Here is a 26249-nt window from a genome sequence, read left to right as displayed (position 1 = left end):
GAGTGTGTCTCTGTGTGTATGTGTGTTTTGAATGTTAGAGTGTCTCTGTGTGTATATCTACTGTATGTGTCTTTTGAATGTGAGTGTGTCTCGGTGTGTATGTGTGTTTTGCCCACACACCGTGTCCTGCTGTCTGCTCAGTCTCTCAGGCTTGACCTACATCTGTCAGCGGCAAGCTCAACTCAGAGGGGCTCCAAAAACACAAGTCGCCTCACACGCACCCACACCCACACACGCACGCACACACACACACACACACACACACACACACACACACACACACACACACACACACACACACAAACATCTGTGCATAACATTGTCTGTGGGCCTCAGGACAGTTTAGTTTCCACTTGTGTTCACCTGACCATACTAAGACACTCAGACACAAAGATAAAGGCAGCCACATACACACAAACACATGCACATGCACACACTCACCAGCCCACACAAACAAGGCTGCTGTGCTTCCTGTAGCATTACATATAGAGACACACTATAACCGGCTCACCGGCTAGTACTGTAGATGCTCTAGTATAGGATTTGGGTGCAGAGCTGTGGTCACATGGTGCCCTTGTCGATTGCCAGGATTTCCTCTTTCCTGAATTAGATTTGTTTTTCTTTTTTTTGGGAATGTAGTGACTGTCTGACTTTGCCAAAATTATTTATCATCTATCTATTCACTAGTAAGCAGCCCTGGAAATTAGTCCCTGATGGAATTATCATTCGAGGGAATTTGAGTGGGTTTTTCTGGCTGATGCAATTATAATTGCTCTACAGACAAGCCAGTAGACATTTAGCAGCAACTGAATAATGCATAGTGCACTGAGATTTGTTGAAGTATGCCTTTTATGTGAACTACAAGGAAATAGGTCAGTCTTTGACAGAGAGCATCATGTCTCTTAAAGTGTCTATGTGTCTGTGTGCTGTATCACATGCTGGGAGAAACATTGTCAACCCAAATCATCTATTTTTGAGTAATATCAAGATGAAAGTTTTCTTGAATCATGTGTCAATAATCCGGTCTTTCATTGTAGGCTACACTAAAATAAATTTCACCCCTTGGGCATGTTTTGTGGTCACAGTCTGTACTGCTCTACATGTTGTCCATGTGTTCAACTTTCCTTCAGACTATTTTGCCACCATTCCTATGTGTGTTTTGCCTAGGGGCCTCATGTCGGAGTTAATCAGACTCATTCAGTAGTGCTTGAGGCTTGTTTACTTGTTATCAGGCTATGAGTGGTCGATGCTGAGGGGCTTCTGTACAGTGAAATCTGTCTCATGTGGGGATGGTCCCTCGCCATCTATTGGATTACGGCAGGGATTTCATTCAGTATTAATCTGTGGCAGGCAGCCTCAAGCACAGGGTGCAGCTGTTGGCTGTCTGCTCGGTGCCCCTGTTGTTTGTGCATGTGTGTGTTTGTGTTTGTGTTTGTGTTTGTGTGAACTGGTGGTCTAGTGGAGAAGACCCCTCTCGTGCTCTTCTCTTGAGTCAGGATGAATCTCTTCTGCTTCTCTCTGGTAAGATGAACTCTTTTGCTTGTTTGACTTTTCTGCTGTTGACAGCTCCACAGACTACTCCAGCCACACAACACACAGGTAGAATAGGAGAGAAAGAGAGAGAGGGAAAGAGAAAGGGGGACAGGGTGGAGGAAGAGAGAGTGACAGAAGGAGGTGGGGAAAAAGGAAAACTAAACACTAGAGGAAGGACTAAGAGACTCAAACTGGGTTGGAGTTATAGCTCCATGTATCATGCTTGTGTCTGCTTCTCACTATTGCTGTTTGCCTATACGGATAATTTGTGTAGTAATGTACTATGCGTCCATAACAATATCTTCTGGTCAGAACAATACATGATGACAACACATCACATTGGTGTGCATGCATTTCACATATAGTTGTCTGATATGATGTGATAAGTTGTCTGTGTGTGAGAGATATCAGTGAGAGTATAACAGGAGTTTCATAGAAAGAGGGCAGCATGTGCATGGTGGTGAAGTGGCATTATGTGACAGATGTTGGCTCTGTTTGCTGCGATTCAGGATTAATATCACGGGAGTCGGTATGCCCCATTTCAAGATCGGTATGCCTCTGAATGAAGTTACGTGGAGCCACGTGAGCTACATAGACCGCTGTCCCTTCACTCGGATGAATATGTTTCTGTCCTGGAGAATAAGAGGATCTAGAGAACGTGTAGATTTGCCCTGCTCCTCTTTCCCACTTCTCTACCACAGTTAAGAATTTCAGGAGAACAATGCATGAACAGACAATAAGTAGAAATTCAGAAAATGTATTTACTGACTGTCTCCTTAAATCAAAGACATTTACGGTGACAGTAAGAGGGAGTGTATGCTCTTATGAGGCAAATTAAATAAGTCAGATGCTCATGTGGCCTGAAACTGTAACTCTATCAGTCATTCATGCTAGCACCACCTTCAATTCGCCCGAAGTGGAGTTCACCTGACGGACACTCACACACTCATATACTGTACAATAACATACTTTCAGCTCTTTTCCTCTCCTCACCCCTTTGCTCTTGTGTCCTGTGCAGGAAGGCTCTCTGGACAGTCTGTATGAGGCTGTGCAAGACTCGAGTAACACAGAGGTGTACAGCGTCCCCACCAGATCCCGCAGTCATGCTGGCCTGCTGGATGAGCACAGTAAATGGAATGCAACTCGTCGCTGCAGCTCCACGGTATGATCCCTCCCTTGTTAGAATGCCACGGTTCAGTTGTCAGAAAACTCTCTTGCAACATCTCACTCATACTTTACTGTTTTTCTCCCATCCCTTTGAAGTCAACATCATGTACACTGAATCAGCTGACCTTCACATAACCTGATGTGAAAAATGATAACAAGTGTTCTACAACTTGAGAGCAGATAGTTAACAGAACATATGTTCTTTTTCTTTAGGACTTCTCCTATGCCAGTAACAGCACCTCAAGGAAGAAGACCAGGTGAGCTGGGTCTAGTGTGCTTCTACACTTCAGGGTTATGGGAGAGTGAAAGTCTGGTGCCCTCTTTACCATGGGAGCAAAATGGTCACAAAGACCCTCAATCCTCTAGGAGATAATACCTATGGATGAGGCTGTTGCTTGATTCCTGTTGCTCTATCCTATATAGCCTTTACACTATAAGCTTTCAAGCATCTGTCTATTTATACCCAGCCGGGTGCTCTTAAGGATGAGATGGGCTGGAGCAGCAAAGCTGCATTAGGTAGAGCACCACTGAATTCCAAGTGTTCATTTGAAACTAAAAGCATGCATTATGTTCATTAAAATGGACTGTTGGTGAATAGCCGTTTGGGCAGAAACACAAGAAAAACATTTGCTTTGGTCAGTTATGATAGTGTGGCTGAGTGCATGTTCCCCACGCAAGCATTTTAAGTGGATTCAGATCATCCACTTAAATATCCCAGCCTCAACTCTTTCACTATTGAGGTCACAGAGATATGTGAGTGCTCTTACAGATCTTTCTAAGAAGAAAGCAGCTGTTTGACTCAAATATGATGTCCTTACATGGGGTGAAAAAGCAGCATGGCGAGAAATCCCCATTGAAAGTTCCTTTCTGCAAAAAAGCTTTTGGCATGACAGGGAGGGTGACCCAGTGAAGGATTAAACCCCTTCCCTTAAACATCCACTTAAAACCACTTCAGATCAATGGCCGAGACTGCTCCGACCCCTGCTGCTTGCAGATCACAGCAAACCTTCATGGGGTAGTTAACCTTGGGAAGGTTGCAAACTGCATGTGGGAATGCCGAGGGTGGCTCTGATTTAGCTGGGAGGGCAGACTCTAGCAGACTTTGTAGGGGCATGCAATGTTCTCTGCATATAGAAACAGACCCTATACTGTATGTGCATGTTCACAGTAGGGGGAAATCCAGCTTTTGGCTATATGTTTGTTTTTATGATCTATTTTTCTTTTTCAGTGGGATGGTGTCAAAATCTGTGTCAGACAATGAATCCCTAGGTATGTGAATTCAAGCTAACTTTGTAACTTTGTTAGAATTGAGGAAAGGCAGTAAGAGTCGATTAGTTAGTTATTGTTATTAATAAACAAGCATTGTAATCATTGTAATTCAAATATGTCATGGGAATAATAGCACAATAGGAATCCTCTGGTCTCAGAACTGCACAGACACACAAAATGAGCGTTCATTTCTGCTCTATTCCACACAATACACTTATGTTGGTGCTGTGGATATAGACCAGAGGAAAGGGTCTACAATAGTAAAGTAATATAGAGGCAATGATGAAGTAAAACAACTCTCTCTCAAACAAGGTTCACCCCTTGCTTGAGAGAGATGCATTCACAAAATAAAGCGTGGGGTAATCCAGCTTCTGTGAGGAGAGCCAGACATTGTAACCTACTTGTTGTCTGAGCAGCAAATGCATTTTTATCAGTTTCCTCTAAGGGCCCACGTGACATGGTGCAACTCATCAGCAAATCCAAATGTAATGGTTTTGCTTTTTCCCCCTCCTGAAGATAATGCCTCCTGCAGTAATGGGCCTCCACTCTGGCTGCCTGCCAGAAACCCAGAAGATTTACTCCACATCAAGAACAATCAGAATGAAGGTAAATGCTCAGAGGATTTGTGTGGGCTTCGGTGGGGGTAAAGCTTTTCCCTTCACACCCTTTTAAGAGTGCCAAGCAGCCAACCACAAGCCGTATTGCAGAGGTATTGGTGGCCAGATGAGACTAGAATGGCTATGGCACCAAATCCTCCTTAAAGGCGCCAGAGGAGGGAGGCAGACATCAGTGTGGAGCGTGCAGGGTCTTTCTTAAGGCACTTGGCTGTCATGTGCAGGATTAATCAGGAGACAGATGGACTTTCTGAGCAAACAGATTCTGCAATGGAGCCTCACTATACACGCCCAAATCACAGCTAGATAGCTAGATCGGTCGATAGATAGATAGATAGATAGATAGATAGATAGATACTTTATTGATCCCCAAGGGGAAATTCAAGTAGCTCAAGACATCACACACAACATACACTACAACATAAACAAGATGATAAAAAAAATAACAAATCTACATAAGGGCAGTAAAATATACTAAATCAAGGATCCACATGAATGTACTAAGGATGTATAAGCATGAGGCACTAGGGCAGGGACTGACCCTGTGTTTCAGCAACCCATACCCTGACACAGACCCTGTTCAGATCCAAACACTGAGCATGAGAATACAGAAGAACATACACCCTTTATGTTTGTTTACCAAGCTTTGTAGCTTTTTTGTACCTAGACAAGCTGAATAGGAGGGAAATGCAAATGCAGTATCAATTTGCCTCCCAAAGGCAGGCAGGCAGGCAGGCAGGCAGGCAGGCACTTTCCATGATTAAGCTCTGTGGACTAAGCACTCATTAAGGGGAAGTGATTTCCCTGTTGAGCAGAAGATCCTGATTTTTCCCCTGATTCAGCAGACAGGGCAGTGCTTCACTAAAAGGACTCTCGTCTATTGGAGTCCCCTATGGCATATTTCAATAGCTAATCCTTACCCATTGTATTTTCATCCTGATTACATATAAAATATCATTAAAAGCAACTGGGTGTCTATGTGAGTGTGTGTGTATGTGTGTGTGTGGGGGGGGGGGGGGGATTTTATGGAAAGTAACGTTGGCTTTAATATGTTTTTTTATGATTAGAGCTGGAATCCTCTGTGACACAGTTACACCACAGGACATCACAAGAAAATCTATACCCAAAAATGTCAAGACCACTGAAGGTGAGACCTTGTCTGACGTTGTAGTATCACTTGTTCAGACGTGCTGCTGAGCGGAGATGTGTTCTGACCTCATTATTGTTCTCCCGGTGTGGCTCCTAGCTTGTGTGCTATGAGGAATACACCCCCAACCAACAGCTTCAAAGAGCTGCGGTGAGTTCAACGTCCTGCCGGCACATCTCAGCACTATCCCCCTCCCTCCCCCACCTTCTGTCCCCTTTGCCCTGTGCATGCTTGTTGTCCTAAATGGGGGTAATCACTTAGCACAGACGCTGATTGCATTGCACTGTACAGATGGTGCAGAGACAGGGTGAGAGGGCTCTCCTCCACTGACTTGTTAATCCTCACATAACATGTTGAGAGTGTGATAGGGGAGAGAGAGAGTGATTAAATGTGTGTGTGTGTGTGTGTGTGTGTGTGTGTGTGTGTGTGTGTGTGTGTGTGTGTGTGTGTGTGTGTGTGTGTGTGCGTGTGTGTGTGTGTGTGTGTGTGTGTGTGTGTGTGTGTGTCTATGTGTGTGTGTGTGTGTGTGTGTGTGCGTGTGTAGGCTACTGTATACTGTATGTATATGGCTGCACTCAGTTATTTCACTTATAACTGTTTCACTAAGTACTGGCAAAGGCAAGGAGCTGCCAGGCCAAATAGTAGCAACTGTGAGACTCATGCCCAGACAGGCCAGACAGAAGCCTTAAGCACATGAGACTGATGAGACTGGAATGGGATTTCAGCCCAAACAGGATGAAGCACTCACACCTGACTGAGAGAGAGAGAGGTGCAAAGGCCAGTTGGGAATGCACCTGAGTGTTTTACAGGGCCTGATGAGTTTTCCTATTCAGACCCAATCGGTCATATGAGTCCATCTGATGAGATTTTCTTTGCATGTACTTACTTTATTCTATTTTTATTTTTAATCACTAGACTGTCACAAAAAACAAAGATATAAGAGAGTCAAGAGGAACGACCAGGAAAAGTCAAAAGTCTGGGAAGAAAGGAAATGGAAATATCAGACCAAGAAACACAAGCAAGCCTACAGGTGCCTGCAGAACAATATTATATTTATATATTTATATTATAAAATATTCTATGGCAATGATATTAACAACGTGTAAGGTAAGTTATACTTTATTGTCCCCAAAGGGACATTTGTTTTGGACTCCAGCCACTTCATCACGTCACATGTTACAGACTTACTCAGCATACATGACACCCACATGACACATCAATTAAGCATGTACTTCACTTCAAGACACTGCATCACACATTTCCCAACATAAGCTACTCAACATCATCATAGACATCTACATGATAGAGTTGCAGCTCATACAGAAATGTGCTCAGACCTCACATGGGTCCATTATAAAAAGGAGAATAAACAAAAACATTTGGTAAGCACAATATAATGAGCCATAAAATATACTGCTTGTGTGTGTAATACAATAGAAATCTAGGTATGGAGAATTACTTATAAAATGTATAAATAAAATGAAATCGGTTTCTATTTGTAGGTAAAGGTCGCTCAAAAAGTCGTGGCCCAAGCCCAGCAGCAGCTGCAGCAGCCCTGGAGAACGGCGTCCACAGACTGGACCTCAGGGATGGGGGCGCACCAGGCTCCAGGGAGCGTCAGAGTTGGAGCGCCCCAATCGAGGCAACCCAAGTCTGGTGTCCCTCTTACCATACCTGCCGTAGACCTCACACCGAGTACCATGTCTACTCCCAAGATCTTACATTACCACCAGGCAAGGACTGGATCAGACCAGAACTGACCACAGACAGATGTGTGAGGAGAGATGGACCCTGCAGCATTGTCCGCTCGGTCACAGATATGGATATCTCAAAAGTAAGTGATTAAGAGGTTGGTTGGCTGCCTGATTTATCAAACAATACAGCTGGAATGGCAAAGCAGGGACATTCTCGTTGGCTTCATAAAGAACATCCTAATTAGAGTAGATGAAAGCACTGTTTACTTTTCTAAGGTCTATTTCCTTTGGAATTCAAAGGACGTGCGGTTCTGCAAAGGCTTGGTCTTTAGAGGATTCCTAGAGCAATCTGGTTGTTCATCATGTAAATCTTAGAGAACACTTTTATTTCATATATGATGAGCATGTGCACTTTATTTCTGCATGTTATGGGTTCAGAAGCATAGATTATAAACCTTAATCCTGGATTGAGACTTTAGCATGCCTGATTGCACAGTGGATTAGGTCATACCATTGTCCATAGGGTTTTGTGGAAACCCCCTGGCCTGTTGTGTTGCATACATCCTATACATCCTATAATCTCAAGACACTGGCTTGCAGAATACGGAACACATAAACAGAGATCAACATGCCCGCTTCTCATCTCTGTCAAACGATGAGAGCAAAATATTTCCACTGTGATTAGGAAATTAATGGGTTTGTTGTTAAATCTACAATTAAAGATGAAATAACAGTAATTCTAAGCATTAGTGCAATATAAACCCTTAATTCAAGCAAAATACAGGCAAGAGTAGGTCTCAAAAAACAATGGTTACAACATAGTGACTATCCACTTTCTGCTTGGCCTGTGTTTCATTTCAGAAGATGAAACTTCCTCTTCCTCAATGGGCAAGCCTGAGATTTTGCAATCTGAATTAAAAGAGAAAGGAAAGTTAGTTATGACACATTTTTCCAGAGTTCTGACACACTTTGAAAAAAGTATTTATTTTATTTTATCTTTTATTTTATTTTAAATAAAGAGATGAAACATTGTATCACCACTATGTCTCCTATACTACTAAAACTAATAATAATACTAATACAAATAATAGTGTTTAGTGTTTATGTAAATCTTGTTACAGATAATAACTCTTCCACTTTAGATAAGGATCTAGTTACTAGAAATGACAGTGTGATGTTACTGAGCACTGACTACAGAATGCAAACCTAAGCACTTAGTGTTTTTCCTCTCTGAAACCTCATAAGAGACAGAAGTGTGAACCAACTTCCTGTGTCATTTGAGGAAGTCATCAAACTGAGACTTCAATTGCTTAACTGCAGAGGCTTAACATTTCCATTAAGCATTCAATGGTCGACACACTTCATTACATGCAGAGATAGTGTTGTTTTCAAGTCTTTAAAATAACTAACAATGCTCCAGAGGGCTGCTTCAAACGTTTGCGACAACAAACCCAAAACTCTTAAACCAAAGGTAGGTCAAAACAAGACTTATGTAAGTCTGTCTAAAATCTTCAAAATACAAACAGAACTTCTGAAATAACAATACATTTCAATGTAACTCCATCATAATTCTTTAGGATGGAATGATGATGACTTGCTATTAGGTGATAGTTGGTGTTTAAATATAGTGAAATTTACTTTTGTCCTACGGTTGTGAAAGGTCTTTACCAGGATTGTGAGCTTTGCTGGCTTAAGTAATTATTTTGCTGTTCTGAGAAGTAGTGAAATTTTCAGGGCACAGTCAATCTATTCACCTCATAAAAGAGTTGATAAATGTCATCAGTTAAACTACAGCATAATATATAGCTTTTTCTCAACTTACATTTACATTTCACACAGCGATCCACCAGCTTTGGAAGATTTGACAAACAACAACAACCAACAGTGAAACCACAAGAAAATGGAACAGCTGTGGTAAGCATATTGCTATGATTTATGACTTGAGTTACAGAAAATTAAATTAGAAGGGAATAAACCTCAATGTGTTTGCTTTGTTTTTTCTTTGTGTCTGTAAGATTCAAATTAAATGACTATTGTATCTATGGTATGATTGGTATGTTTGTATAGATACACTTTTGTACATGAGTATGAACTTGGTTTGTGTTAATTGCTGTCTAATTGTTTGTGTGTGTGTGCTCATGATTTAGCCTGAAGGAGGAAATGTGTCTCTTGAGAATTGTGAGCAAGGCAAACAGGGTGGCTTGGGGAAGAAGATGAAGGCCATTTCTATGACGATGCGCTTAAAGATGGGCAGGAAATGTGCCAAGAATTTCGCAGAAGACATGGTGAGTGAACAGCCTGCCAAACAACAAGAAAGCCAAGTCACAGCAAAGGCACATTATAAAATCTAATCTAATCTCAATACAAAAATCTAGAAATAAACCAGTGGGGAAGTACACCTGTACACCTGTTGAACAGGTAGAGGAAGAGACAAATACGGTTAAGGTCATTGGATTAGTAGCTAAATGGCAAACAAAAAAAGAGAAGTAACATATTATAGATAGGCCTATTAAAGCATTTGTGAATTTCTTTCCAATTCTACTATTCAAAAATCATATAAATATCAGGTCATTTGCAACAGGTGTATAAAATCAAGCAGCATGCAATCTGCATTCATAAACTAGGTGCTTGATTTTTGTGGTAAGGGACCTGATGACACCCATGAATAGCAATGGCCACTTAAAATTCTATCAAATAGAATAGTGTTTTTTCAATGCATTTTTACCTCTGCTCCAGGTTGATCAGCCAGCCAAAGATAAAGAGGAAGAAACAGACAGTCCCACCGATAAGCCCAGTGACTCCTCAGAGAGTCTGTACAGTGGACAGAGTTCTACTAGTAAGTATACACCCCCATCAGCTTTTACATATGCCACTGCAGGTGGTGGTTAACACCAGCTGTTTGATAGGCAGGCAGGTACAAAGCAGGTTTAAAACCCATTTGTAATGCTTTCTGACTCAGTGTACGTTACACAACAATAAAGTTGAACTTGAACCGTGTAATCACATGGCCTGCTTCCTGTGTTACTGGCTCAGGTGGTGTGGTGAGCAGCTCTGACGGCTGTAGCATACGAGGCAGCCTGAGGCTGGAGGAGGAGGTCCCCTACGCAGGCCAGTTCTGCGGACGCGCCCGAGTGCACACAGACTTCGTTCCAAGCCCCTATGACACAGACTCCCTCAGGCTCAAGGTAGACCTGCCTACAACATAGGGCCCTAGTTATCACCTCGTATGAGACTAAGAGACATAATCTCCTTAGACCCTGGTAATCAAAGGTCTGTGGGAACTGCCCTTGTTACTGAATGCTCATTATGATTGCTTCATGCTAATCTTTAATTATGAATCTATGATAACATACATTGTTATAGTGTAATTCTTTGCCATTTTGTATTTGTGTCCGTACTTATTTTATCTCACAGGTTGGAGACATTATAAGCGTTATACGTAAACCCCCTATGGGCATATGGACGGGCATGCTGAACAACAAAGTGGGGAATTTTAAGTTCATCTATGTCGACATGCTCCCTGAAAAAGAGAAAGAAGATGATACTCCAAAGATAAGGCCACAGAGACTCTCAAAAAGGCCACGACCCAAAACCCTACTGGAATTACTTGAACGTCTGCAATTAGAGGTAAACACTTCTAACTTCAAACTAAAATAAATCCATTAGATTACTGTGACATAAATATGTCAATGAGGGGTCATCCCTACGATAATTTCAAACTTAAATTTTAAATGCTATACTTGAGTTTGGATTATTACTTTGTAAATGCTGATACTAAGATGTTAACAACTCTCTTGTCATGTGTCAAAGGAGTATGCCTCTTCACTGCTACTGAATGGCTACCAGACAGTGGAAGACTTGATACATCTACAAGAGAAACATCTTATAGAACTAAACATCACTGATCCTGAACATCAACGAAAGCTGCTTGCTGTCGCTGATGTTCACTATGAAATAGGAGGTGAGAGTCTAATAGACAGTTATCTGATATCATGAGTTTGTTCCATTTAATGGAATGGAAAAAAGGTTTATATGTAATCTATGCCTACATGTTCAAGTTATTAGTCATTGTGGACACACCACAAACTATAGCAAAATTGCTCACGAAGAGCAACCATTTCCTTAGGTCTATTTTTAATGCTGTGAAAGTGTAGGTAAGACCTGGATAAACATCTGGTCCTCTGCCTGGATGTCCATTTACTCAGCACTTTATGTCAGTCATGCAGGGTTTTTCACTCTGAAATTCATGTCAGTGGAATTGGTCCGTTCATCTCATGTGGGAACAGGTGCCATTTTTGTGGGCCAACTCTGTGGGTTGTTGTAGTAAACATGATGTTACACAGCCCAAGCCAGAGAGTCATTTAATTAAGATAAAAGCCATCAGGGGTATGTTGTGACTAACCTAATTTATCAGTCCAGAATGGAATTAACAGACAGGTGTCCATTCTGGAATCCCAGTGTGTATTCATAATATATCATATTTATTTACCGCCATCAGGTGATGACCATGGCAATGATAAAGAGGACAAAGACACAAACGACTGCCCACGGGACTCTGGTTGTTTTATTCCATCAGAGTGTTCAGAAAGTAGGGACGATGGGGAAAGTCAATCAACAACACCTGACGCTCCAGAACATGGCTGATAACCAGCTCACCAGCGACGTGTCGCTATTCAATGCTATGTCATGTATATATTTGTTTTAATTCATTTTGCAAAGATTTAATTCTCCAATGTTATCATCTTTATTTGTTAACAAAAAGGGGTAGGCCTATTAGATGTAATGTGCTTGTTATTTTTCCCACATCGCCTTGATTTATAGTCAACATGGTCTGTTAAGAATATTTGGCAGATTTGACTGAAAAGATGTGTGTGTGTGTGTGTGTGTGTGTGTGTGTGTGTGTGTGATAGAGGCTTCCTTTTTTATTCACTTTTTTAGCAAAATATATTTAATCAATGTAAATAGCCTATCTGAACATAATAATACAATGATAATAAATTATTTACCTTGGATACTTGCCATGTGTCCACTTGAAATTATTTTTCTTTTAGTGACACAGCTAATCTCCACTAAATCTATAGCCAGTGCATTTGCAGTGACCCATTCACTGTCAGGCCATTATCACACCATGTCTAGCTTGCGTATTCTGACTGTTATACATTGAGCTTGCACTTGAAATGCATAGGCCACTCTTCCTATAGGATACCCTGTTTTAGAGTTAGTAAGAAGAACATAGCCAACTTTTAGGGATAGGCTCTACTTATCTAGGACGCCAAGGTTATTGTTTTGCATGTTGATTTTGTGATAGTTGGAGAGATGCAAATAGCCTATAGGTCGACTTAACGTTAGATGTAGCCTACTAAGATTATGTTGACATGAAACCGATGTTTACCCGACTGAATTTAAAATCCACAATTTCATTGTCAGTTTTGAACAGATATTTTTGTTTGGGCTACGCAATAACATTTCACATAACAGGGCTTCAGTAGTCTCCCATTGTGTTCCACTTTTAGAAGGATAGTCAAAGATCCTAGCCTAGAAATCTAGATGCACCCTAGCGGCAGCAAATGTAATTTGCTACCAGGGTAGTCTAGCAACTCTCTGTTGGCTTGCGAGCTGGAAAAATTAAACTTCAATCAGGCCAATCACATCATGTATAGAGTTGGCTTAACATAATGATGGCAGAGTTGAACTGAGCACTGCGAATGGTGAGTCCCCAGACCACATCTTGATGTGGGTCTGGCTCAGGCTACAAAGATCCTTGATTAGTTAGTAACAGAGATGGGAAGTGATGAGTAGAAATATTTTGTTACTGTACTCAAGTATATTTTTCCGATATTTTCACTTTACTTTACTATTTATTTTTGAGGCGACTTTTTACTTTTACTTCTTACATTTTAACACAAATATCGGTACTTTCTACCAAAGATTCTAGAGTGGAGCAAGATAGATCAGTTACGTCATAGGTATGAAGTACACTCTGAGCCCGATAGGGCGCCATTTTGGTAAGCTCAGCGCAACATTTCATATATAGTTCAAATTCTATGAGCCCATCTGAATAGTTCTTTTTAACGTTGCCAGCTGTTTGTTTTTTTACTCGTTAATGAACTGCAAGAACTGACAGTGTGAAAGACCCGATTTATCTTTTTCAACTTTTCCAAGTTTACACTGAATAAGGAGAGGTAAATAGGCCTATTATTTAGACAGAGAGGCCCTAATATCAAATTATGGCTGGGGTCTTTTATTTACTTATAGGCTGCATAACATGCCTTTATTTTTGCGTAGCCAAATTTAGTTATTTACTTTTTATTAAATTCGTAGGCTGAGTCGCGGCAACAATTGTGCAAATGTGTAGGACTGCTTCAGCCTCTCGCAAACTCAAAAGAGGGCAGCAAGCGACTGAGCTTGAAAGCGATGTGTTGGAGACCTGTGGTGTGGACAACGACTTTTCATTGGCAACAGTATTAAACCAACCAACAATTTAAAAATATTAAGAAGATCTCTTATTTCATTGAGTTAAATCGAAACAATGTCTTCGTGTTCATGTACTGATAGCCCTATTAGCAGTTAGCAGTTATTAGCAGGTTGGGGACCGGCGGGCTTTATTTGTCCAAATCGAACAGATATCCGAGGCCCATCTATAAAAAATAGAATCCCGGCCATAAGCCGGTCGGTTGTTTGCTGCTGCTTTATCCCCCATTTGAAACAGCTTTGCCCATACACCATTTTAAATCATTATTATTGCCAGCGAATTTTGGAAAGTAGGCTAACTTGTTACTCGTTACCGTTAACCTACTTTACTTTTGAGTAGCCTACCGGTATGTCTCTAACCAGGGTGCAACATTCAAAGAGGCTTTCTGTATGTCTTGAACCTGACATACAATCCAAATAGTCACCAAGAAACCTCAGAAATGCATACTTTTATTGTCAGTATGCATTTTGGGTAACCAAAAGTCCTATGGGGAGTTTCCATAGGGCATTACAAAACGCATGAGCATACCTTAACAAATAATGGTCTAAAGTACTCATTTCATTCTAGTTTCATTCTATATTGATCTGCTTTTGCACACAGCTTCGGAAGACCTGGTACTAGGGCTCAGTTGTGTTTCTAAAATCATATCAAGTGACCTAGAGGGCTGAAATATGGTCAGTTCAGAGATGCTTGTTATCCGGCAGAAAGAAAAAACATTATTCTAGGCTCTGTGCCAGTGCTTCCTAAGAAACTACAGGATCTTAGCTTTCTAAAGATGTCCAGCATTTGATGGTAGGCCAAAAGAACACACTGCCCTCTGAAGTAGGCGGTGCATTTTTTTTTTTTTTGGGGGGGGGGGCAACAGGTTATATAGGTGACAAATGGTCAGAAAGGGCTTTAGTTTTTGAGATACCCCTACCAGAGGTAGAACTAAACCCAACAATGTTTTTCCTCATCTCATATATGAAATGGATTCTTGGCTAAAAATATTTTACTGCTAAGACTGTTAAATTAACAGATATTGTTATACACCCCAAAACCAAAAAAGGACTAAAATATAGCCTGTATGGGAGTTAAGGCATATAAACTAGTGCAGATCAATCACACAAGCTCTGAGAACTTTGAAACTTGGCATGTTCATAGTCAGGAAGTTGCTTTACCTACTAGAAAAGACTGGATGTGAATATCTTGATGTATGGAATGAATAGAGACATGTAAACACGTACCTAAAATAAGCGGACATGCAAAAAATGATTATCTATGCAGAATGTTTTCATTTACTTTGTGGCTGCTTTACCAGGGATTATCATAGAAACACATATGATGGCTTGTTGGAAAGGTGTGGTTGTACTGAATCCAACAATACCAAAATAAAAGTATAACTATAGTAAATATGTAAATATAGTATGACAAATTAGGGTGTTCTGTCACTCAATGTATGAGGTGTCCAAAATGAAAGAAAACAGAACACTGGTCTCAAGTCCAAATCACATTTTCAGTGGTGAGAAGAATGTTGACAAATTCATTGCTATCCTTCTAACAGTGGAACACGCTATCTGCGACTGTGATGCTTTCACTAAGTGACCCGCAAACTAAAGGCTCATTCCACTTCATGCAGCGCTGCACAAATCTGGCTGAAGGTGACGCATGCTGGATTTAACACAATGTATGTTTGTGCAATAGTCTGTCATGTATCACGTTCACTTTCAGCAAGATTTGCGCAGCGCTGTATGAAGTCGAATGAGCCTCATTATGTTGTGGGGAAGAACGTCACGAGTCTTCAGACAGAGCGACTAGCATTCTGGGAAATTAAGTTCTTTATTGGAAAATATAAACGCTGTGCTTGAAGTGCCGTACTACGTTACCCAGAACCTCTATATAGTAGTTACGCTGACGTGTAGAACTCTTCACTGTTTACTGTCATCACTGAAGTTGCCGGGTAGGAAGAAAACACGTTGATTGAAAAGGATTCATTTTCATCAGTTTATTCCCTTCACGTATTATTGTAGAAATGGCTGGGGAGATGTCTGCAATTGGTAAGTCACAGTGCATAATAAAACGCGATCGTAGCGAGTTGTAGTTGTATTGCTACCTAATGGTAACATCACACATCCCATAGCGAAGAAAAGCGGTCGTCATAAACCGCTGTCATAGCGAAGGCTATGTAGCTATGTAGGCTAATTAAATAAATCAGGTTATAGGCCTATGTATAACGTTACTCAAGGTAAATTACAAACGGACTGATATCCAGCTATTTGCTTAATTGTATGTCTTAGGCTACTAGTGATACGATAGACCTAATGACAAGTTAGCTGTCAGATGTTCTGCTGTCCGTCTGTCAATCCCTAGTTGTTGTCTCTTGTTAGCCATAACGTTATTGGTCATCCCACATGGCCTAACGTTAAACCGTTAATATAACTCTTTCATGATGTTTAGGGTCCTTCATCTTGGCCCTTCTCCTGGCCGGCTATCTGGGACAACAATTTCTTCCTCCTCCCAAGCCGAAAGTGGTAGGGTTAGACCTCGGAACTACATTTTGCTCTGTAGGGGTGTTCCACGCAGGTAGCGGTGAAGTGGAGGTGCTTGGAGACGAGGAGGGTCGGAAGAGCCTCCCCAGTGTAGTTTCATTCACTACTACAGGTGTCTATGTCGGACATGATGTTCAGGACTTGGTCGACAGCAACCCTCAAAATACCATATATGATGCTAAGAGATTCATTGGAAAGGTTTTTGAGCCTGATTCTTTGATCGCAGAGAGTGCTAGATACCCATTTCAGGTAAGGATTTGGGTTGACAATAAATATATATATTTCCAGGTATGACAAAAAAGTCACAGTGTAATACACTTCCACTAAATCGCTGAATCACTGTCTTAATTGATCCTTAAGGTGATGAATAACAATGGAAGTGCGGAGTTTCTCATCACCACCAATCAGACATTCACAGTTAGTCCAGAGTACATTGGATCCCGGCTGCTGTTAAAGATGAAGAAAATGGCTGAGGAGCATCTGGGCGTCCCTATTCACAAAGCTGTCATCTCCGTGCCTGCAGAGTTTGATGAGATGCAGAGAAATTACACAATAAGAGCAGCCAACATGGCAGGTTGGTCCACTCTATGCCATTAAAGCCCTACTGTGAAAAGTGTGGAGCCTTCGCTTCACAAATATACAAAGCCCATCTCCTCAACTGATAACTACTCAGTACTCATCCTACCACCAATCTCTCGGCTTCCTGTGTTAGTTTGCAACCTCTAGGAGGACTGTCAAAGTACTGCTCAGATACTTTAAAACATTACACTAGCAGTGCCAGGAAACATTCAGGCTATAACCAACTTCAGACAACACAATATGGTGTCATCCTATGCAGTCTATCAGTTAGCTGAATTTGCAGTTCAGGCGAAGTGATAATGATTAATCAGTCTTTGATTTATTCTAAAAAATAAAATCGCATCGCATCATAGGTGTCTGTCCCCTCGGCAGTTTTCAGTAGCGTGTGATAACCTGTATTTTTTTTTGGTTCTAGGGCTTGACATTCTTCGGGTTATTAATGAGCCCACTGCAGCTGCAATGGCTTATGGGTTGCACAAGGTGGATGTGTTTAACGTGCTGGTGGTGGACCTAGGTGGAGGCACGCTGGACGTGTCTCTGCTTAACAAACAGGGGGGCATGTTCCTTACCAGGGCCATGGCAGGTGAGTCCCTTAGAGAAGCACTGAACAGAAATGTAAACGATAATACTGAAATTGCTAATTTTTTACTGGTAGCATGTAAATGGTGGTCACTTAGACTGTTTCTGGTTGTTTGATATTTTTGCCCTCACTTCAATTTGAACTGGGAATTTTGTAAATTACCATTTTCAATTCAACAAGCTTGCTTAATTTCAGCATCTTTTAGTTCAGTGTTTCTCAAAGTGTGGTCCGGGGACCACTGGTGGTCCGCAAGCTATCCCAAGTGGTCCGCGGGCAGACGTGGTAAAATATAATATAGATGAGTTGTTTGCCATATTGAACCAACTTGTATGTAAATCTAAACAGTTCTGCAACACTGCCTATGTAAGATATGCCAGTTTAAATCATATTAATCTTCTGACACAATAAGCAAGGTGCAAAGGCAATAAGCAAGGTGGTGGTTCAGTGAGTAGGCCTATTGTGTACTGTTGAAGTAGGTCTAATCTTTAGCTAAGTGGTCCGTGAGTTTCATTTTATTAGTTAAGTGGTCCTTGGTCTGAAAAAGTTTGAGAAACACTGTTTTAGTTGGTTCCCCCTTTGAAAACTAGTTCTCTTCCCTCGTTAAGTCAAAGCCTAATATGTAGAAAAGCAGGACATTTGACATCATGTCATCTCATTTCTTTCAGGTAATAATAAACTTGGAGGACAGGACTTCAGCCAGAGACTTTTCCAGCATGCCTCAGAGAGAGTGAGGCAGCAATATGGTGTTGCCCCCACCCTGAAGGAGGACATCCACCGCTTGAGGCAGGCTGTGGAGGAAGCCAAGCTGAAACTCACTGTAGAGTCCAGTATGCTGCTTCGTGTCCCCCTGCGGCTGCAAACCCAGGCCCCCCACGGGTCTCAGGACAAGCCTGTTGTCTTCCAGGAGCCCATCAGCCGTGAGCTGTTTGAAGAATTGAACATTGACCTCTTCCAGAAAATCCTTACACCCATCAAAACGGTGTTAGAGGAGGGCCACCTGAGCAAGGAAGAGGTAGACGAGATTGTGCTAGTCGGGGGCTCAACCAGGATACCTCGCATCCGCCAGCTCATCGCACAGTTCTTTGGAAAGGAGCCCAATACCTCAGTGGACCCAGACCTGGCAGTGGTGACTGGAGTGGCCATTCAGGCGGGCATCATGGGTGGGTCATGGCCTCTGCAGGTCAGTGCGATGGAGATACCAAATCACCACCTCCGCAAGAAGAACTTCAGCTGATCTTAGGTTGACTGCAGTTTACATAAAGTGGGATTTCTGAGTGTAATGGCTCAATTCAAACAGCTGCATTCTGCCATGTTTGGAGTTAATTTGACGTTTAATACTGAGTAACAGTTTCTTTATCCTTTTGCCTGCCTTTTAGAGCAAACTTAAACAATTAATTCTATATCAGATGAGTTTTATCTCATTTGTCAGCTTTGTACTGAGACATTTCCAAGAATTTTTGGATAGCTTCTATCATATTCAAGGCAGAATGTGCTAGTCACAGCCCATACTTACAGATAGAGCAGACTCTTCTTTCACTTGCATCCTCATTTTTGATCAGTGTATTTTTGTAAGTACAAGGGTGTAAGGGCAAGTTCATGTCTGATGGAATCCAGGTGGGCAAATGACTTAGCATGTCTACCTTGTCACTGATGTGCTTTACCAGGGCAGGTAGGATTCACTATTTTTTTGGTGCAGAAGCTACTGAAATAGCCTCTCTCAAACTGTAACAACTTGAACTGCTGTAGTTGAATGTCACAAACCGTCCTTGAAGGCTGTACGGTTGTTTGTTACCTAGCGAATATTTTACAGCTGTCATTCCAATGCAGCTTTCAAACCGGCTTACCCCAGGGGTTACCGATTGTGGGATCAGCGGGAAGGCTAGTCGTGAATAGGGTCCAAAAAATGTTGTCAGCTATTTATTTATTTTTTATTTATTTAAAAAATAGTTTACTGATGGACAGTTCCTGCTAAGCATTGTGTTTGATGTGCCTTTTATGATGACTTCTATTGTGTGCTGCTTGCCTGCATTGTGAGTGGCTTCTAGTTTGTGCAGATCCTTGGGGAATGTCTGCACAGTCCAGTGAGTGAATGAGGATGTGTGAAAAAACAAATGTGTGCAGTGATCCCAAAAGGACTGAAATAATTATACTATCAGTGTTCATGATTGTGATTGCCCAGGAGATCATGAGGACCAAAGAGAGGAGGCAGTATATGGAATTATGTGTGTAAGAGATGCCAGTGCCATATCAACGTTATTTAATATCAACTGTAATATGTAGTAATGTAAGATGTAGAGTAAATGTATTTTTCCTCTGGTTCCATAACGTAACTGGACCGTCATCATTTGCCTACATAAAAATGCCCATCATTGCCTGTAACGTATTCCCATGTGTGTGTTTACAGTATGTTCATGTCTGTCACATTAGAGTGGGACCACCTTTATGTGAACCCATGCAATGGATTCAGTGATATGGCACAGGCAGCAGACGTGGCTGTTGTTTGGTTGAGTAAATAAAATGGACATTTTTATGACAAAAGGAAAATATATCTATTTTTGTATTATCTGCAGAAAATTCATCTGTTGTTCAGCTAAAAATCTGATGTTTAATAATGTTCATTAAAGATGAATTTCCAAAGCTATTGTTGTGATGTGATGTAAATAGTCAAACCCACACAACATGGTTATACCACATTTACATTTTGAGACGTACAAAGTAAACTTGCTAGACTTGCAAATAAGCTACCACCTACATACTGTACATAGTTCCACATATCTCAGCTATCACATCCACCATTGAGCTTTCCCATACCCTTTCACAACCCACAACTTAACTCCACATCTTGGGCCTGATAATTAATATGAAATAACCCTTTGAATGAAATAGACTAGTTAGGCTGTGTCAATTCAAGTACAAACTGTATCACTGCAGACATCTGCAAGAGTACAATTAGAGTTATTTGCACTAATATACAGTACAACACAATCAAATTTCATGAGCTTTTTGCAATTAAGTTCCAATAGCTCTATGACAGTGTAGTATTACATTCTGAGGCTTGGATCTAGTTATATTATTCACAATCCTAGACTCATATGGAAACAACACTTCAAAAGTGGGTGTGTAAACTAAACTAAGTTTTACCAGCATGTACCACCCACTTACGGTTAAGAGGACACAGCATGTCTTACTTCCCTTCCTGTAAATGAAGACTGACTGGATTAACATGTACGTGTAAATGGTGTGGAATGTAAGTCAGCTCCCTTACAGCATACAACATGATCCATTTAACTAGATGTACCGCATAGCGTTACAAAATATGCCATTCAGTCCTGCACATTCTCCGCAAAATAAATCATAGACTACTTGTCAATTTTTCTCCATCTACTCTTGCAACCTTTGTATCATACACAAGCATGTGTGTGTGTGCATGTGTGTATCATGCACAAAAAATTTTATGCAGTTCAGAAGATCTCAACTGAAGATAAGGACAATTAAAGCGATATTTTGTTGCATTTTAATTTGTTTACTGGGGGGATGCAAATCACAAATGAGTAGTTATGAGCTAGGTTGATGCAGGCCCTTAAGACCAACATACCATAAACATTTTAAGCTATTGTTTCCGTAAAAGTCTAGAAAAAATATAATGATAAAATATTGCTGCATAAAATATACGATAAAATAAATCAACACAACACAACACAACACTTAGACCAGTTAGACCACTGAGTCTTGAAGTGGGCTAGTTGAATAGCCTATAGTTTGTCAAATTGTTAGAGGAAATGTTGTGATTAACACATCACATTATAACTGTTATTGACACACAATAGGCAAATTTTGTTCTCAGAACATAAACTTTGGAGCAGCTTGGAATTTTGGAGGAAAGCTGCAGGCTTTTTTGAAAGCTAAACGTTGGCAGGTATAGCGAAATTCACGCCACGCACCCGGTATGAAACAGGCCTAACCATAGCAAGCAATAGGCTTGCCGTTTGCCACTAGTCAATGTGATCATCTCTGCCTTAGTGTTCAACCTTTGACCTCGGAGCTGTAACCTGCCTTGTGCTAGCAGTGGTGCTACAGTGGCAGAATATATTTACTGTGTGTATGTGTGCAGTGACGACTGGGGGGTAAAACCACTACTGATAGGGGCCCAAGGGGAGAGAGGGCCCTTGAATAGTCTTGAATATATTTTATTTTACCTGGGTTGAGGAACATGGGAGCCCATCAGGACTGCCTATGCAGGGGCCCAGGATCTTGTGCTACGCCCCTGTGTGTGTGTGTGTGAAGACATACCCTAACAGGTAAGTGTTTTTTTTCACCCAATAAACTTTGTGTGGCCATTAACTCTGTCACAAATCTCTTTGCAAGTGCTCTTGACCATGGGGCCAAAGCAAAACAGTTTTCAATTTTAAATTATCGTCATGCTTTTATTTTTCTTTAATATTTGTAAATACATTTTTGAAAAAAGAACTAAATGAGGCCTTTCTACGTTTTTATTTTAACACTTTAAAGGGAAAAATGTGTTTCTACTGAAAAAAAAAAACAGATATTGTCAAACAGCTCCCTCACTCCCCACGTCATTCTCTCATTTCTCGCTCACTCCTCTTCCATCTTTCTCTTTCAATCTAAAGATGAATTCTCTCCTGCTCTCTCTACCAACATTCTCTCAAATTCTGAAGTTGTTCACTTTTTTCTCAGCTTCTCTCAAAATTCCCCCCCAATCTCTTACTTTCTGTTCAATGTCTCATTTTGCTTTCTTCCTCCATCACTTTTTTTCTTAATTTGTCTAAGTATTCTCTCCTGATCTGTCACTTTTCCGCCTCTCTCAACCGTCTTTTCTTCTCCCTTCACTTTTTCTCAACATTTTCTCCTTTTTCTTCCATCTTTCTCAGCTTTATTTCTTCTTCCTGTACAGTAAATATGTTTCTACCCAAAAAAAAAATAGAATTCGTCAAACAGTTCCCTGACTCCACACCTCCTCTCATTTCTCTGTCGTTCCTCTTCCATCTTTCTCTTTTTCCTTTCCTCTTCTTCAGCTTTTGCCTTCATCTTATTTCTTAATTTTTCCTGCTCTCTTGCTTTTTGTTCCATCTCTTTCTTCTTTCTCTCCTCCTCTCTCACCTTTGCCTCTTTTTCCTCCTCTCTTTTCTTTCTTTCCTCCTCTCTCACCTTTGCCTTTTCCTCCTCTCTCTTTCTCTCATCAGTTTCTTGTGCTTCTATCCTTTTGACCTCCAACAAGATCTGCCACTCCCACTGTCTTGTCCACATCTCTTGGCTCCTTCTGTGCACAGCCTCTCTCATGTGCCGCAGCTCGGCCCTCATCCTGTCCCTCGCCACCTTTCTCTCCAGCTCCTTCACCCATTGGTCCAGCACGCTCTTGTCGGGGGTCGGCCTCCTCAGCCTCCCCTCCTGGAAGTTGTGGTCCAACTGCCCTTCAGAGGGGACATGTGGAATTCTAAAAGAGCTTTCAGCCATGGTTGTATCACCAGGCCTTGTGGTCTATACTGGAGTCTTTTGCTGTTTGGCTTTCCCTTTATCTGTACTGTTCTGTGGAAGAGATAAATCATTTGGCCCAGGTATTAAAGCAATGAAGCACGGTGTTTTCCTTAGGAATTTATTTTTGTGAATATAAACTTTGCCATAATAATTAGCAGATCATTTAAAAATAGGCTGTTCGAGTTACGTTCATTAACTGCAAGACCAAATAGCACATTTTTCCAGAATAATTCAAAGTTTTTGTCAATGTTATGCACTATAAAAAAGCACAGATCACGCCAGAACTCTTTAACAATGGGGCATTCCCAGGACAAGTGTACCATAGTTTCAGGACCACCCATAGAACTTTGTGGATTATGACACATAACTGCATCATAATGATTCTAGAACTAATTGCTAGAACTAATTGTTTGGGAAGTGCAGCCTATTTTGTTCAATATTGTTTACTATGCATCCTGATAAAGTTCACTTGGCCTTTGAAATATGTGTTTTTCAGTTAGCCTATTAGCTGGTTTGATGCTCATTGAGTTCAATGCAAATCAAACCAGCTAATAGGCTAACTAAAAAACACACAACTGGTTGAAAACCATCTTACAGTATCAAGCGGACTTAAGCTGCCACCTCTTGGCGAAAAGTTGTAATACATTTCACGCAGCTGTGTGAATCACAGAAAGCGCAAATGAAGTGGCCCCTTCTAAATGGGACCCTGTACAGTAGCTGAAGGTCTGTGGCTAAAGCAGCCATAATGAAAGTTTTATCATTATTTGGATACTTCACACGCACATGCTTTTTAATCGCATAGACTGTAGATGTAGATCATCAAGTGTGCGTTAATAAATCTACATTGTGACGAGTTGACACAAATGATTCACTTTGCCGAATTTATGTAGTTTCAGTCCTAGTTACTTTACTTTGGGCCATGCTCTTCCTTACTTGAATCACCTTTGAAAAAAGAGGATTGAAGTAGCTAGTGGGTGTTTGGGAATGAGTGTTGCTTTTTGAGACTTGTGGTCTTAAAGCAACACCAAAGAGTTTTTTGTACCTTAAAATAGTGTTTCCAAAATCATTTCAGTGGTTCATCAACTCGTAATAGGGTGAACAGCACTTTCTGCATTCGCTTCGCAGCCCTCTATCGGCTATAACCGCACTATGTAAGTTTGCCGGATCGGGTAGCGGATCTGTAGTTCGATGGAATGAGACATGACAAACTACAAATTTGACTTGCATCTGATGTTGCAATACATCATACTTTCATAAAATCATGCAACATATTCTACATTGTCTGTGGACATTGTTATTTGCTGGTGCTGGATAAACAAATAGTGCGTGCGACAGAGGAAAAGTTCTTTGGTGTTGCTTTAATGCAACATTTTACATGACTGTGAGCGAATCAACAGCAGAAAAACCTATTTAGCAAGCAGAACTGTCCCAGCCTGTTTAGGATGCTTCATAGACAGGTTATCTTTCAGGTATAGTTTCCATTAGAAAACCATCGGTTAGCGAACGTGTTGTGGCTAACTCACTTAGCTCCTGTTAGTAGGCTATCGAAAAGAATGAGATGACAGTTGAAAGATACAATTACAGCGCTGTTATCAATTTGCTTGGTAACCGCATTTATGGTTTTCTAGAAATGGGAATTACATTTCATGTGAAAATCATCCTACCCTTATTAGACGTTCTCTGCGGTAAACTACAGTGTTGTCCTTGTAGGAAGCGTCTATTGTGTTCCAACCCACTTTAGATTAACTTCCAACAAAGTTACGTCTGGCCAGAGCCGTCTGCGTCTCGCTGCAACGATGCGCCATCTGGTGGACAAACTACTACGTAACGCATACTGGAAATGCAGCCAAATGATGATGAATATTTGGTTTTCCTTTAATCCTACTGAATTAATTATGTATCGGCCGTTCTAATTGCCGATACCGATAGTATGTGCGTGCCTGTGTGTGTGTGTGTATATGAGTGCGTGTGTTTGTGTGTGTGCGTGTCTGTGGATGTGTGTGTGTGTGCATGTGTGTGTATCTGTCTGTGTGTGTGTGCGTGTTGTTATGATACTTGGTCTCTGTTTGCCTGTCTTTGTTTCTCTGTGTTGCAGGGCGGAGTCAGTGCACAGGTGTTGCTAGTCAGCTGATCAGGGCATCCAGCTATATAAGAGACCTGGCTGGGTTTGGGGTTCCCTCTCTCCAGGAGAACATGCGTTGCCTTTATTGTTAGACTGCATTTTACATTTTACCCTGATTTACACTACACCTTTATTTTTTCACCATTTCATGGATACTGACTGTAGTTTACGTTTGGCCTACATTATTACTTTAATAAATATTTGGTAACGCTTATCTACGTGTGGTCTCATATATGTTAAATCACCACAAACGAGCCTGATGGTCTTAACATATTGGGGGCTCTTATCCGGTTTAGCTTTGGGACCTTTTTTTTGCGGAGTAGTTAAATAAGTATTGGGCAGGTGAACGTCCCACTAAAGTGGTGTCAAAAGACGCAACCAGGTTGAATTGTGTATTTGCATATGGGATTGGCTACTCCGTTTGGGCTTGAGTGCACCCTATAGAAGATCAAACTCGTCGGGAGACTCGCGTGGATATTACTTGTTTGATAAGAGTGTTTTGTAATTAGTTTTGTTGCGATTAAATACATGGAGAGAGGGAAACTAGTTTGGATTCGCCAGGCTATCGTAAACAACCGAAAATTAGTAAGTGCTATCTCAGCATTGTTTGCGGAGACGTTGGTTTTATGTTTGTGTTGATGGAGCAAGTACCCTACCCTGCGATAGATTTTAGACCGTTCTGCGATTTCTGACCATGTTGAGGGGGGGGGGTTGGCGTGCTAAATCCTGGGCTGAGGACACAGCCGTGGTCTGTCGTCTTGAGGGGCCTATAGCCCGAAGAGTCGCTTCCAGCGGTATGGTGACTAAAAATCTCCTCGGGGGGGAGCGAGAAGACGCAGGTATAGTTGATTTAGGGGTTGGATGAGTTAGGTGCGGGGAGCTCCTGATCGCTGGTTTGTTTTTGTTCCTGCAGACAATGCCGGTTATGCACAACGCCAAGTGAACGGCTATGGTTGTTGAAGTTATCAGTCACTCAATGTGGGAATTCTGTGGAGAGTTTAAGATATAATAGCACGTTGGTAAACTTTGTCAGATTTATTGTAGGCTTAGT

The 26249-nt window shown here is 41.2% G+C and overlaps 2 protein-coding genes across 2 annotated transcripts; both read left to right on the top strand.

The window, feature by feature from the left end:
• Positions 1 to 1366: 1366 nt before the first annotated feature.
• Positions 1367 to 12441, top strand: samsn1a (SAM domain, SH3 domain and nuclear localisation signals 1a). The gene is made up of 17 exons (XM_042064595.1): positions 1367 to 1521; positions 2552 to 2695; positions 2914 to 2957; positions 3929 to 3969; positions 4486 to 4575; positions 5651 to 5730; positions 5830 to 5880; positions 6646 to 6760; positions 7233 to 7573; positions 8836 to 8895; positions 9264 to 9338; positions 9572 to 9709; positions 10161 to 10260; positions 10452 to 10609; positions 10839 to 11051; positions 11235 to 11385; positions 11923 to 12441. Exons 1-17 carry the CDS (start codon positions 1498 to 1500, stop codon positions 12066 to 12068), a joined length of 1971 nt encoding a protein of 656 aa, XP_041920529.1. The 5' UTR covers positions 1367 to 1497; the 3' UTR covers positions 12069 to 12441.
• Positions 12442 to 15771: 3330 nt separating this feature from the next.
• Positions 15772 to 20220, top strand: hspa13 (heat shock protein 70 family, member 13). Its single transcript, XM_042063905.1, has 5 exons — positions 15772 to 15932; positions 16333 to 16673; positions 16785 to 16998; positions 17419 to 17586; positions 18249 to 20220. Exons 1-5 carry the CDS (start codon positions 15908 to 15910, stop codon positions 18815 to 18817), a joined length of 1317 nt encoding a protein of 438 aa, XP_041919839.1. The 5' UTR covers positions 15772 to 15907; the 3' UTR covers positions 18818 to 20220.
• Positions 20221 to 26249: the final 6029 nt, after the last annotated feature.

Source organism: Alosa sapidissima, chromosome 15 (assembly GCF_018492685.1).
Source record: "Alosa sapidissima isolate fAloSap1 chromosome 15, fAloSap1.pri, whole genome shotgun sequence".
NCBI classification, from domain to species: domain Eukaryota; kingdom Metazoa; phylum Chordata; class Actinopteri; order Clupeiformes; family Clupeidae; genus Alosa; species Alosa sapidissima.
The sequence above is the reverse complement of the archived record's forward strand: the minus strand, read 5'-3'. Positions and strand labels throughout refer to the sequence as shown.

What these genes read in the sequence shown, in the direction of transcription:
- samsn1a (XM_042064595.1), top strand. Translation starts at nt 1,498, where the DNA reads ATGAATCTCTTCTGCTTCTCTCTG. An exon ending in AAATGTCAAGACCACTGAAG is followed by an intron (nt 5,731 to 5,829) that starts GTGAGACCTTGT and finishes TGTGGCTCCTAG; the next exon opens with CTTGTGTGCTATGAGGAATA. An exon ending in AAACACAAGCAAGCCTACAG is followed by an intron (nt 6,761 to 7,232) that starts GTGCCTGCAGAA and finishes TTCTATTTGTAG; the next exon opens with GTAAAGGTCGCTCAAAAAGT.
- hspa13 (XM_042063905.1), top strand. Translation starts at nt 15,908, where the DNA reads ATGGCTGGGGAGATGTCTGCAATTG. An exon ending in TGGGGAGATGTCTGCAATTG is followed by an intron (nt 15,933 to 16,332) that starts GTAAGTCACAGT and finishes CATGATGTTTAG; the next exon opens with GGTCCTTCATCTTGGCCCTT. An exon ending in CCTTACCAGGGCCATGGCAG is followed by an intron (nt 17,587 to 18,248) that starts GTGAGTCCCTTA and finishes CATTTCTTTCAG; the next exon opens with GTAATAATAAACTTGGAGGA.